The 15,118-nt window shown below is 33.3% G+C and overlaps 1 protein-coding gene across 1 annotated transcript; it reads left to right on the forward strand.

Moving 5' to 3' along the window:
• Positions 1-3,195: 3,195 nt before the first annotated feature.
• On the forward strand, positions 3,196-14,096 carry LOC147066894 (uncharacterized). The gene is made up of 4 exons (XM_085954070.1): positions 3,196-3,330; positions 11,839-11,966; positions 12,985-13,072; positions 13,858-14,096. Exons 2-4 carry the CDS (start codon positions 11,843-11,845, stop codon positions 13,979-13,981), a joined length of 336 nt encoding a protein of 111 aa, XP_085810196.1. The 5' UTR covers positions 3,196-3,330; positions 11,839-11,842; the 3' UTR covers positions 13,982-14,096.
• Positions 14,097-15,118: the final 1,022 nt, after the last annotated feature.

A 15,118-nucleotide genomic window follows, 5' to 3' on the forward strand; every position in this document is an offset into this window, starting at 1 on the left:
CTGGATTTTGAGCGAAATTTTCAGTTTGAACGGAAAACTAAGAAAAGGTTTCAGATTTGCACAGAAAATGGTTCTCAACAATTTTTTTAAATCGTCGGCACGTCACCCATTATTTTTTTTTTTTGCAACTAAGCATAAAAAGGTTTGCTACCCCTGTATTAGTGGCTACCTATAGCTATATATTTTTCAATGTAAGTAAGAACAATGATTTCTTTGTTTTTTTAGTAGATTGTTATTTTACTGGAATCTCTCACAAATTTTCTGCAAAGTATCTTTAAAAAAAAATTGCAATATAAGTAGTACCTACATTTAAAACTACGTGACTCATTTCATTAATCACAGAGAAAATTCATCGTTTCCTAATATCTTGCAATTCAATTAATAATGTTTGAGTTTTCGACGCAAATACTGTTTTCACCTGACTCACTAACCGATAATGATCTAAATAATAATCCAGGTACCTTTGTCGCTTTTCAAAATTATCTAAATGTACAAACTTAATAATTTAATAGACAATACATCAATAGGCATGCGAAACCAACCTTTTTGATATTATAGCATTAAATCAAAATATTACCTATAGAATAATATTGAAAAAGTATCTTACCGCACAAAGCCCACGTGAAGCAGCGCGATGAAGCGACGGTGCACGTGTAATTTTTCCTATCCTATCTATGAATTTATTTCCAATCAATCTTTCGTGATTTCCAGATGCAGCTAATAATTGTTAAAAAAAATATACAATCGATTTACTTTCTGAGATAACAAACGGCACATATGAGCGGTACGGGAGCGTTTGTTTTTTGTATGGAACCCATTCACTACGTCCTACGCAACTGGTGCGTTGCCCATCAGGTCGACATTAGATATAATTAACATGTTATTTAAATGTGGTAATTAAATATTAATTAAAAGGTCCCCAGCGAATGGGTTTTAAGAGCTCATTTTGGAGAAATAATTAATCTCAGTTAATATTCGAAGTTACTTGTCGTTAATATATACAGCATGTATGTATACCTATTATAAACACACAATTACTGTATACGTATATACTGTTGTGTACAACAAACAGTGTTCGCCATTGATTTCAACATACGTCACCATTGATTACATCTATAAAAATGTAGGTGAATTTTCCATATTATCAAAAGATAAAGACGAAATACAATTTCTTTGTCACGTATAATAATAGTCAATAAAACCTTGGTTGGATAAAGCGTGGAGTACAATTTCGTATGCCCAACTAATTCTGTATATACATATAATATATTATGTACGAGTACATTCATTTGAATGATGGAGTTGTCGAGTATCAGCACACAGTAAAAAATTGCATCGTACAACCAAATAGTTGAAATTATTAATATCATTTCAAATTAGCGCCGCATGCGACTTTTTTTACTATTAGAGCAAATTTGTGATCTGTGTTTATCTCACTTATCTGGTCGGCTCGCCCCGCCGAGCCCTACCTGAGCCCGGGCCCTCAGGCTTGAGCCCTGTCAGCCCCCCCTTTTTGTAGCCATGATATATTATATACTTACAACGGACATTTAAGACTATTTTTATCCAGTCCGCAACCCTTAGATTGGCGATACTTTTAGAACAGATACATATATCTACATAATTGTAAGGATAACCATAAATTATTTTATTTTTATACAAAAAAGCTCTTTGCGATACAAGAGATATCAACCACTTTTTGTGGAATAGTTACAGATAGTAATTTAAAGCATTGTCACAGATACAGCAATATCCACTTTTTCAATAACAAAAAAAAAACAATCCAGTTCCAAAGGTCAGGTGCAGAGATGACTATGTTGAATTTATATAACTAATTATATACGGAAAATAAAAATATATTACTACCTACCATATTGAAGTGTCAGTTATTTATAATATAATGTATTTCCATCAAGTAATAAATGAGGGGAAAAGTCAATGTAACTGACATGATTGGCACCACCAAATAGTAGTAGACTTGAGCTGATAATGTATGTGGTATTTGTGAAAACAGTCAAATAGAATTAAAACGAATATAGCATTGCAATTCGTTTGTTTTTATACAAGATAAGATGAAGCTGAAATTCGATTGAATTTAAAACGAAATACCTACGATAGGTAATTTCCGGAATTTCGTGCACGATACACACAATTTATTATTATGGAAGTGTTCACGTACATTTTTCTATTCCGTCATTATTTAGTCGTGTCCAGATGTCGCGATTTGACTCGCGCGCATTCCAGGTACATGTGACCTCATTGAGCCGTCCACGTGTAATCGCCGCGTGTCACTTCTCATGCGCGGTCGAGGTACAGGTGACCTCATTGAACTGTCCACATGCACTCGCTGCATAACATTAAGCGGCAGTTAGCTATAACATCTTCTGTCCCAAAACGCATAATATGGAATTATGTATATGTATGCAGTTATAATATTCTTGGCTATGAGTGCTCATTATGCCTCGTTCAGACCAAAATACACCGGTTCGTGAAAAAAATAACAATGTATATAAATTGTTAATGAAACAGCTGTCACGTCTAAATGATTTTAATGCGTCGAAAATATGGACAAAAAAATCTATTTTTTATTAACATATAATATTATTGAAATCAATTGCAAGAAAATATGCCACTGGAAGAAATGTTAAATACGCACATTTTTTTAATATCAGAAACCAGCGTTCATGTCCGAGGACACGCAAAAATGATCCATTTTGGACAGATCATCGAAAACACTCGTTATTGTAAGACTATGTATGTATTAAAATCATTTGAAATGTTGTAAAATGACGTTTTAATAAATGTTTTATTTAGGGGGGAGCAATATGAACCTCTTAATCCAATGCCCCTTCAAGTGTAAATCCGGTCCTATGGTATGATACAAAAAATGTATTCTTATAAAGAAAATAATAAAGCTGTTAAAAGCTTAATATCCATGTAGGCATATATAACTGTGGTCTCCAAAAAGTTTTTAATTCTTTCATTTAATTTGGCCCTCGTAAAAATAAAAGTTGCCCATCGCTGTCAACTAAATAATGTTAATGCTACTGTACATAATGTCAATATTAGAAAAACTATTTAAATAATAATGTATTACTGTATGTTTGATGTGAAACGTTTATAGTTGAGCTGGGTGGGGGGAGGCATAAACATGCATCCTAGAGCAATTTAAAAAAAATAGCTTCTACGTTCTCCATCATCAGTCCGAACTCAGCCGCAGGAAGACGTGCTCTCGGCCATTAAAATCATCAAATTTACGATTTTAGCGCCATTTTGTGCAACGTCAGTTCTTTTATCTCACATTTCGATCTGACAGCGAGGCCATCACAGGTGAGATCATCCGGCATTTTGTTTTTTTGATTAGCGCCATTTTTATTTCATCTCCCTCCATTTATCTTTCATTAATCAAATTAATAATACAACGAGTTGCCTAGACCTTATAACCAATAGATCAATAATTAACGTTTTTTTCTAAAACGTATTTTCTCGCGTTCTTGGGAATAATATATTCACAAATGTTTTATTTATAAGTTTTTATTTATTATGTATAATATATAACAAAGACCGGTTAAGAAAATTCATTAAGATCTAAAATTATCTGCTAATTAAATTTATTAACGCATTCTTAAAAAGCAATCATATCCACCTTAATATTTATTTATATATTTAATTATATGTATATCTATCAATATTTGGGGATAAAATAATTGACAGGGTAATACGTATGTGTATCTGATGTAGGTATATGTGTAAATTGTACTGTGTACCTATACTCAAATATCCTACCTTATATAGGTATATATTTTAAATATGATTATAACAAAGCTTTAACATACGTTTTATTTTTTAATAGTATTTATCATCTCCCGTATATTTTATAAATGACCATTTAACATAATATAATAATCAATATATTTAAGGATAGTGAATCGTAAATAGTATAAAATTATAATAATTATTTAGAAAAGTAAACCTCTTTATTAATACGGTTTGCCTACGGCGCTGATTTCCTTTGACTACGTCCATTTTCTTGTTATAATATTATACATATAATAAAGATATTTTTTCACATTCCTTTTTATATAGTAATGTAGAATTATATTATAGATATTTACATAGGTACTATTGGACACTTCACCCTAAAAATAAAAGGGCTCTGGTAAACAATCCTGCGTATAATAAATCTGTATTTGCACCATTTTTAAAAATCTATAAATAATATTGATAAGTAAATATGGTTAAAAATTTAGTTTAAACTGTGTATATTGTAAATACTCGTGCAAATGTTTCTGGCATTATTATTCTACTGTACTAACTACATTTACAGGTCTCCATTTAAATATTTCTGAATTACATTCACAATATAATGCAGTGGTTTCCAAACTTTATGTTACTACGCCTCCCTTTTAAAAAAATCTAATCTTGGCACCTCCCCCCCTTTATTTATAGCACAATCAATTTTAATAGTTGTCAATCCAAATTCATCATCGTTCATTGACAAATGGATTCTATCATGGGCCCCACATACTGAAGCGGGCCCCCAGACCAAGATCTTTCAACCACATATTTAAAATATTTAGTAGTCCTGAAACAAAGCAGCGCCGCAAGCGACTTTTTTTTCCTATTAATAAAATAATGTGAAAAGTGCATTAGCAAACTAACCAAGAACTCAGGAAATAGATTTTTTTTGCTTCAATTTATATGGCGTAGAAATCGTTTAAAAGTGGAGACATGGCGAACTTTTCTTTTTGTAATTTTGATTTCCAAAGCTCCAATTTTTTTATGAATGCCTTCACTTTGTCTTTTTAAATCAGTGAATGCATTACTGGTCCTTGCATTGATTTATTCACTCAGTTTTTTTAAATTTCAACCAAATAGATTTAACAACAAAATTATCGTTCCTAAACAAATTTGCCTCAAATTTCAACATTATGATTTGACCTTTTTATTTCATTTATTCACGAGATAGCCAGCGCGCTTCACAATAGTATAGAAGTGAAGTATTATAAAATTAGTCTCCATATTTTCAGACAGGTTTGGAAACAACCTTTTATAGGACTGTTTTTTTGTGTAGTTTATAACTAGCGGCCGTTTTATAAACTATGCATTTGCAAACTGCACACTTGTGACTATTGTGTAAAACTTTTCGCGCCTCCCTTTGAAACACTCCCGCCTCCCAGTTTTGAAATCGCTGATATAATGCATATTATCGTATTTAAGTACCTACCTAATTTAAAATGAATCACACCCACGTTGCAATAAGTATGCATATTGCAAATTCGGGTTAATTTCTTTCAGTTTATTTACTAAGACACCCGCGCTTCAATATTGCAAGTTTGTATGTAAGTTAGTGTTCATCGGTTAGTCAATGATAATAATCACTGCTTGTCAGTACATTCAATCATAAATACTGTAAATTGTATTCTTTCTGAAATTTTAACCAGATAGATGGTCGCTCAAAAATTTTCCAATTTAGGTTTGTGAGTCTGGTGGGTTAATGTCCGAGAGGTTATTGAAGAGTGGTTATTCGCAGGGGAGATTTTGCACAAGGGGTAATTGTCATGTTACCATAGAAATATATTATATTATTGATTAATCGTTTATTTAGTTATATTGCTAAATTCATCAGGGAAACATTAAACATTTAGATTATCCATATTCCTCAATGTAGACAAAGACATTGGAGCTAACTTTATTATAATTTTTAAATATCAATTAATATTAATTAATTAGCTAATGATTAAACAAATATAATAAAAAAAATGTGTTGGGTTTGTTTTTATATTAGTGGTGAGTTTTATGATAAGTGGCTGACATCCATTTCTCATAAAAACAAAATCTGTTAATACAAACCTCTACTGTGTGGAGGCCCATATGATCTTATTAGGATCGGATATGGTCAGAAAAAAAATTATATATTATAATACATAATATACAGAATACAGCGTTGATTATTCGTTTATTGAATGGCAATGTATTCGTAAAATTAGCACGTACCCGTTACAACAAGACTGGTCTCTAACTCTTAATTAAACAGAATCAGATCTATACAGGCTAAAAAAAATACCGGTTTCCGAAAGCATTATATATTTTTTATTTGTTAAACTTTAACAGTGACCTTTGAAATTATTGTTATGTGTGCTCAGCGTATTAATAATGTAACATCGATTCTCAGAAGTTGTTATTTTAAATACGAAATAATTTATGCAAACATAGTGGATAGTTTAATATGTAAATCTATAAAATTCTTTGAAATGTAGACATTTGTACCAATTATAATAATATTATACACAACTAAACATGCAACAGAGGCGTGTACGTTTATGGTGATCGTCAATAATAATTTATTATATTCAATTACGACAAATTTAATAAACTTGTTCAATGAAGTTTCACTGTGACTATATTATATTATATTCTCACAGTAACGTGCACACACAGAAAAATCTTATAGAGTGGTCCGTTTTGATAAAAAAAAATCCTAAATTGATTCTTTAAGGTGGCAGGAGGGGACGGGGATCATATCAACGCGTCTATTCTATTCACAAGCTCACAATAAGTGCTAATACTGTGATACAAACCTACCCTTGATAGCTGCCGTAGCGACCGATAAAAGTCTTGTGTATAGAATAGATGCGCAGGTGTTACTGAATTCCGTTTTTAAGTACTACTTTTAGCTTCTAGTCGCTTCAACCGTTGACCCACGCACTTTTCTGAGAGCATTCTTTATACTCAGATACTCCGCACTTGTAGTATAGCGATGACACGCCTACATGTAAAAAACCCTTGAGTATAATCGTTCCAAGTTCCAAGATTGCTTGCATGGATCAAAAAATTTCAGCTGCTTCTGAATTTTCACGCAAAAGTTGGAACTTGCATGGTGTATGCGCATGCGCAGTAGAACAATAGTGACGATCCTACCGGAAATAATACGAACTTCTCTGCACAAAACATTTTGAGGTTTACCAATCTTCACAACCTGTCCACGCACGTGTAAACACACATTATCGTCCAAATTGCATCAAAAATATCTGCGCCTGCGCACATATACCACACATATACTACATATACCTGCGCGATAGTGGCGAACCTGCCGGTAAAACCTCATTTTGAGGTTAGCCAATTTTCATGACCTGTCAAATAACACCATACAATGACAAAATCGCGTCTCGCTTTCGCTTGAATAATCATATTGGCGACTCATGGCGAGACAGTCAGCACTTTTACGTGTAAACAGTTTTTATCGCGATAGTTTAAAATACACACGATCGGTGCCTGTAAATCTATGCACGTGTACAGGTGCTATAAATGCGTGATTTCATTTAACTGGTGAATTTACACAATAAGACATAGTCACCTACTTACACATCCAAATAAGTAAGATACGAAAGTATTTTTCTTTAATAAAATATTCACCACGAATAATGTGAGTTTTCTTTTACATTTATAAATAATTATAACCTGAAATATTAAATTAATCCTAAATATGCTAGTTTATTCTGATGATATTAAATTCGTATTTCATTTATAAAAAAAAATGTAGGCATCCTACGCCTGGATTACAGAGCATCTACGCTTCGCCCCGGTATGAAAAAATAAAGTCTACGGCGTAGACCTACCACGGCAATGCCACAAAGTAATAAGACGTAATACCGGACTCTACGAGGTTTTGCGAACGTATTTATAATTTCTACGTCTCGGTATAGTCCAGTTTCATGCAGTTTGGGTCGACATCAGACTGTTTGCAAATAGATTACAAAATTGATAATAATAATGATAATCTATCTATAGTATGCTATTGAACGTTTCTATCGTAGAGGATTATCAATTGAGAGTTTTCGGTACTATTCAGTTATCAGGAATACAGCGGAAAACACATTTTGAAAATACCCGATATACTGGATTATTTGTTAGTTTGGGTTAGCTTAGGTTAGGTTAGGTTTGGTTTGGTTAGGTTAACCTAAAAAATAATCCAGTTTATCGGCTATTTTCAAAATGTGTTTTCCGCTGTATTCCTGATAACCGAACAGTACCGAGTTTTCTTGTAGGGTTCGCGGACATATAGCACGTTTTCCAAAATAACCGACAAACCCAAGGTTTTCAAATAGAATAAAATCCAAAGGACACTGCATTTAAATAAAGGAATGTTCTGTTAAATAACGATCAAATATTTACCATACTATAATACAGATAGGGCTATTGTATATGAATATTTCTAATTGCTGTGTACGCTTTCTGTAAATAGGTAGGTACTCACGTTTCCTTTCCACACCTAACCCACATTGTTATTTCATCAAAGTTATTTACAAGTGTTTTTGAAATTTGTGAGTGTAATCATAGATATAGGTAAATCATTCTACAGTGGCACCATAGGCGATTCGCGCGTGTATTGAATTGCTTGCAGCAATGCCTGTTTCAATGCTAGCAAACAATACCACTACAACTGCAAGCCGCATTTGCCGTACCCATGGTGCCACTGTAAAACGATTTACCTATACTCACACGTGAAGATGGTTATGGGGGAAAGGGCAGAACCACCCCTAACTAACTTTGTAAAATACCCAGTATATGTACTGAAATGATCTTTTGAAATGGCACACCAAAATTGTCACATTCCGTAGGTAACTATTGGGTAATTCGGTAATTAGCGATATTTTTAAAATGAATGACCTGCAGAGCTGTTCTAAATAATTAACACGGTAACACGTTTCCGTTATTTTTATTGCACCAAAATTACACGGATATCACTATAAGCAATTTTCCATACACGTTATCTACAATAATAATAATTGTAAACACACAGCATTGCGACTTACTTCATTCCAAATGCATCCGATTGATATTAAGTATGCTGTATTAAAAATATTTTGTAGTACTATTCACCGACAGTTAACGTGGCCATGTCGCTCCTGACAGTTAACTTCCCGGGGTAATTAGCTTTCTGAATACGTATATTTATCACTTTAGAGTTAAGTGATATGTTTCAGTCAGACAACATTAAAGTGAACCTTTTTATGTTTAGTTGTGTTCGACTGTTTTCGGCCAGTACACGAGAGTCTAAGAAGGAAACAGCCCGTATTACACGTATACAAACGTCAAAATTACTTTCAATATGAATAAATTATTAAACTACTGTCCATAACAAGATCTCGGTGATAACAGAGAGTCGCTTTAGTCGCGTGTAGAAAAAAATTTGTATTGTCACTTTTTGAGAAAACTAATCCAGCAAAATTAGGTTACCTATTAATAATTTATAACAATTCTATTCTCAGTAATTCACTTAGAAGCCCAATAATTATTAATCAATAATTATTACAGATTATAGAATAGCCCTGCTGACTCTTTTAACGGTTTTGGAAATGTTAAGAGGAAAGAGGTAGGTACCTACGGAAGGGCACCTTAAACCCCGTGATCTGGATCAAAAATTCAAATCGTAATAAGTAAACATTAATAATAAAAACATACGCAACCTCGATACAATTTACAATGGGATCAAATATGTACCTAATGCTGTCATCAAATGACATGGCAGAGTTTCCATTTATTGGGCACGTATCTAATCAGTAGCTAATCACTTACAAGCGGGACAAAAGTATACTGAAATGATTTTAGCGCGAAATTAAATCAACCAAACAATTTTCATTCAACAATTCATGCGCTTGTTTTTCAATTTCCTGTTTCATTCTAACAATATGTTTTTGTCTGTTTGATTTTTTTTAAATATCACTCGCTTTGTGATAATTTAATTAACATACAATTAAGCGAGTATAATGTCGATAGTATTGATATAATATATCTATTTAATACACCCATCTACTGTTAAGGCTGAGGATGGCGAATGTAAACATAACTCGGCAAGAGAACGGTTTATATTTCGTCTCTGTTCTGGCAGAACACACTAACTAGAGAATACTAGTTTTTAGTAATTTGACTTTGAAGTTGTTAAAATGTTTGAAATGGTCTCTCATGTGAGTTTATTGAGTAATCGTAAAAAGGATGACTTTAAAATAAAGACTGTTTATTTATTAAGAAGGTTTCCAGACGGTAAAGTTTGAAATAACGAACATTTGGTATAACTAACTCGATATGTCATTTTATCGAATTAGTGTCTTCTGCCAGAACAGTGACGATTTTATAAAGGATGATTACATATTACAGACATAAATTACCTTACAACTATGCATCTATGACATTTTCTGATTCAGTCTTGAACTTGAAACTAAACTTCGTAGAGAACCTAATACCGCGTTTACACGTGCATGGATTTACTGTTGACAGTAAGAAAATGTATAGATATATGTATTATCCTGCAGTTGGCAAGATTGCATGCATGAATCAAAAAAGTTTGGAAGCTTCTGAATTTTCATGCGACAGTTAAGATATTTTCAATCTGCGCCTGCGTAGTAGAAGGATAGTGGCGAACCTGCCGGCAAAAAAACAAACTACGAACGAATTTTCAGGCTGACCAGCGCCATCTTTAGATTAATTCTTGATTAAATTGATTATTTTGAATTAATCTTAAATCGGCAATGGGCTGACCGATTTTCCCTACCTGTCAAATAGTACGAAATGGTACCATAAAATGAAAACATCGCGTCTCGCTCACTCTTAAACGAATAAATTGGAGAGATAGTCAGCACTTTTACGTGTAAACAGTTATTGTCACGATAGTTTAAAATACGCACTATTGCTACCAGTAAATCTATGCACGTGTACAGGCGCTATTATATTATTAATAAAATTACGCTACTGTCAACGCACATCCTGTAAATCTTTTCGTTTTATTTAGACAAGCAACGTTAGTATTTAGGTAGAAAACAATCCACAGTCACTACATTTAAACTATCGTCAAACAAGGCATGAATGCATTGAAGATTGCAATGTGATTTTCTGTTCAAGGTGGAAACAGAATAGTCTGATACTGAATTGTTGTCTGCCGCCAAAAGGATAAATAAATTACCAGGAAATGAATACGCCAATGGATTCTTTTAAAGCATGAATATTCAATCAGATTCTCAATACCACGTCGTCTTAGTAATAAATTAGAAAACATATTACTACTGACAGAACTTGCATCGTAATTTACTTATTTTTAATTAATATTTTGAAGAAATTCACATGTATTTGTTATAAAGACACAATGTGCCAGTTGTACACTAATTACCAATGGTGAATGTGCACAGTGCTTGAAGATGCTGTGTCGCAAATAAAAACTATTCAAATGAACTGTTTCTTTTACTCAACGAATAATTCACATGATTTTAAGAATGTACCATTCTAATTATTGAACATACATAATTTTGAAAACACTCATGAGAAAATATAGCCAATAGAAAAAATCTTTTTTGAAAGAAGTAAGACACCCGGCAGGAATCGAACCTGCGTTTCTTGGGTATCACGCCCTGTGCATTACGCATTTTGGAGAGATTTTATGAGCAGATATTAAAAAGGCCAATAGTTGAAATTTGTCACAATTAAGCATGGCAGTCGTATCATAATGGTAATGCACAGGGCGCGACACCCAAGACACGCAGGTTCGATTCCTGCTGGGAGTCTTACTTCTTTCAAAAAATATTTTTTCTATCGGCTATATTTTCTCATGAGTGTTTTCAAAATTATGTAGGTATGTTCAAAAATTATTCAAATGGATAAGAACAACACTTTTATCAAATAGTACGAAAATAATTTGTCTGGGATTTAAATCATCATATATCCAAAACTACAAAGAAACCTGCTGCTAAATAACATTTATCTAATAATTTATCTAGGTCTCAGATTCTAGAAGACATTCACCCGTTGACAGATTATTTTACCATAAAGTGTTGTTTTCTATTACAGCAATATGGCGTTCAAAGTAATCTTCCTGGTAGCCCTTTCGGTGTTCTTGGTCTCCGCTTACCCTCAAGATGCTGCCGAGACAGTCCCTGCTGCAGAAGAACCAATTATCGCACCAGCCCTTGAAATTAGTAAGATATACTTTTTAAATGTTTTGATATGCGCATTTACTCTTAATCTCTGTCTTTATCATTGATATACCATTTATAGAAATCCTTACCTAGGTATAGCGGATATATTTTTATATTAGGTACAGTGGCGTTTTTCGTGAGGTGGTTACTTCCCCGGAAAGCACAAAAAAACTTTTTTAACAATGAGTACTTTTCACAAGCTGGGTGTAAATAATTACAAGATAAAAAGAACTTTTTATATACAACTTTTTTAAATTTTCTGTTGAATCATATTATACACTTGACTTGACTAGCTTAAACGATCAAAAAAATTTGTATTTGATAGAAATAATACTGAAATGTCATTTTGATTTCCATAGTAACGCACGTATATATTAATAATTTAGTTGTTAGGACCCTAGCAACCAATGATAGTGGATTGGATTACAGATTTCTTCCGAAATAACTTTTCATACAAAACAGAATTAACTGAAAATGAATTTAATTCTACTTAAAAATGGCTAAAAGTATTAAAAAACGCATTGGCATCGTGTTCTGATATATTCTAAAAGTTTCAAATGTCTAGCTAGTCGGGTAGTTAGTTAAAAATCAATTGCAAGATTTTTACCGGACAAACAACCACCGGACAAATAATAATACGACCTGATAAAAACGTTGTAATGTAAAATAACAATAAAGAGGAAGTTCCAAGTCCATGAGGCTTCCGACTACTTAAAAGAATATCATTAATAATACGTAATACGTTTAGATTAATTATTATACCTAACTATTCTTTTTGACAAACGAAAAAATAATAAATTTATAACTGAATTTGCAGTAAATAAACATGAACAAACTTGTAAACAAGTTACCTATTATTTGAATTCACAAGTTTAAACTTTATAAAAAGAAAACCAGGTTTTAAAAAAAATGAAAATTCTCCGCGGTATATTATGATTAGGGAAATGCTGCATTTTATTATTATCAGCGAATATTAATCATTAAGAAAAAAGTATATAATGAATATTTTTTTTTTCAGAAAAAGAAGGCAACGCGTGTGAGGTAGATGGAAAGGCTGGAAAATGCATGGACTTCGAAACCTGCCCCAAGAATCCCGATGGCATTAAGTAAGAAACATTATTTATTAATATTGTTTGTAATTCGTGAGTACATATCATAGAGGTATAGAAAATATATAGAACGTGGATGCCTTGGAAATTAGTTTAAGATATAAGTAGTGAAAGAGGCGATTCGAATATTTGGGAAACCTCGTGGCCTCTACCAATTTCAGATTCTGTGATATAGCTCCGTTTAGAGTTATACATACTACCTACTTATCTTGTTAATTTTGCTTGAAATAACATCACCGAATCCAACATTGGTAGGTAGGTGCTTGTGGCATCAGAACAAAAGGACTAATTTAGCAGTCGGGTTTACTGGTAAAGCATTATTTTGAACCTACGAGCGTTTCTAGGTTTAATACGCCTTCCATAATTCGTATCCGGAAATTTGTACGTAAACAGTTCACCGCAGGACACTTATTCGTGCGCCGCAGTACGTGAAACATGAGTTCGTGTAACATTTAATCAAATGACGATCCGTGGAATACATTTGTATTGTTCACTGACTTGACCGCAAGAAGCCCATGTGAGCGTGTTTATCTGCTTTCTTGTGGTCCATACGCATCTAAAACGTATGTGAAAAAGAAGCAGTGCTTTTATTAGAGCTGCTTCTTCTTGTTGTGCTATCCCCTAGAGGAGGTCGGCAACCATCCAGGCGACCTTAGCTGTGTCGTCTGCTACCCGGAACAGTTCAGTGGAGCTGCACTCGTACCAATCACGGAGGCTTAATGACAAGTTGGGGAATACTTTTTGGGGAGCAACTTTTTTAAAATTGTCGAACTCATTTTTAGGCGACTACCAAACGAAGCTTGCGACAGTTTCTTGGATGTGTGCTGCATTCCCAGCGAAGGAGAAGCTGCCGCTCCTGCTGACGCCCCAGCTGAAGCCGCCGCTGAGGCCCCCGCTGCAAAGTAATAGTCTAATACGAAACAATTACTTTTACCAGATCCTTTTTACCCCCATTTACAACTAATCATTATCGTTATGATACGTTTCTTGAAAATAAATCATACTTACAGTTAACAATAAATTAATGGTGTTTTATTTTTTTAGTCAATAAAACCTTATCCAGATTTCATTCTCATCATTGATAGCATTGCGGAATAATACATGGTGCCGGATAATAAATATCCCAAGAGTCAACTTATTTATTTTTACACCCAGGCTCTGAGAAAAACACATAAATATTGTATCCTCACCGGGATCGAACCTAGAACTCTCGCGTGGAAGGCCAGAGCATTACGCACTACATCACGAGAGCCTTCTATTGGTTATTTGCAAATATTCTATGTTTTTTTTAATATATGTACCTACATAGCCGTAGCGAAGAGTGGAAGTAGGCTGTTAAGATCCGCCATAAATAGTACATATTAAACTTTTTTAGTCATACGTATTTGTTTTCATTGAACTAAAATTACAATTTACAGATGCTATTCAGGTTATTTTAAAATCAATTAAACCCTGCCTAAACCAAACCATATTAATTTCGGTATATTTTGGGCGATACGATAAAATTGTGCACACTTTTTCATTCATACTTATTTGTTTTCGTTGGATTAAGAATACATATTACACATATTGATGATTCATTTTTTTTTAATTCATTAAGCCCTGCCTAAACCAAACTATAACAGATAAAAAATATTATTCTTTCTATAAAATATTCACGGTTATCTATGTATGATCTAATTGCATAAATTTATATATATTATAGATATACGAGTATTTTTTACCAACACCATCTGTAAATTGTAGTCTTATGTTAATGAAAACAAAATACGTATGACTGACAAAGTTTAGTGTGCACCATTTATGGCGGATCTTAACAGCCTAGCTTCACCCTTCGCCACTACTACATAGCTATATTTTCAAATAATATAAATATGCCATTACCTAAATCCATGCCCCCCACTCCTTAAGTTGGCTCCCAGGCCAGGATCTTTGACTGCCCCCCTACTTATTGATTGATGCTCTATAGCAGCGTTTCCCATATTCTAGATGTGAATTATCATTTATTCAGTTATCCACGCCTAGTTGCATATCTGCCGATGG

Source organism: Rhyacophila brunnea, unplaced genomic scaffold, assembly GCF_057557595.1.
Source record: "Rhyacophila brunnea isolate RB1 unplaced genomic scaffold, BYU_Rbru_1.0 scaffold_4, whole genome shotgun sequence".
Taxonomy (NCBI): Eukaryota; Metazoa; Arthropoda; class Insecta; order Trichoptera; family Rhyacophilidae; genus Rhyacophila; species Rhyacophila brunnea.

Excerpts from the sequence above, each read along its gene's own strand:
- LOC147066894 (XM_085954070.1), top strand. The coding sequence starts at position 11,843 with ATGGCGTTCAAAGTAATCTTCCTGGTAGCCCTTTCGGTGTTCTTGGTC. Across the intron at positions 11,967-12,984 it reads CGCACCAGCCCTTGAAATTA|AAAAAGAAGGCAACGCGTGT; the intron begins GTAAGATATACT and ends TTTTTTTTTCAG. Across the intron at positions 13,073-13,857 it reads AAGAATCCCGATGGCATTAA|GCGACTACCAAACGAAGCTT; the intron begins GTAAGAAACATT and ends ACTCATTTTTAG.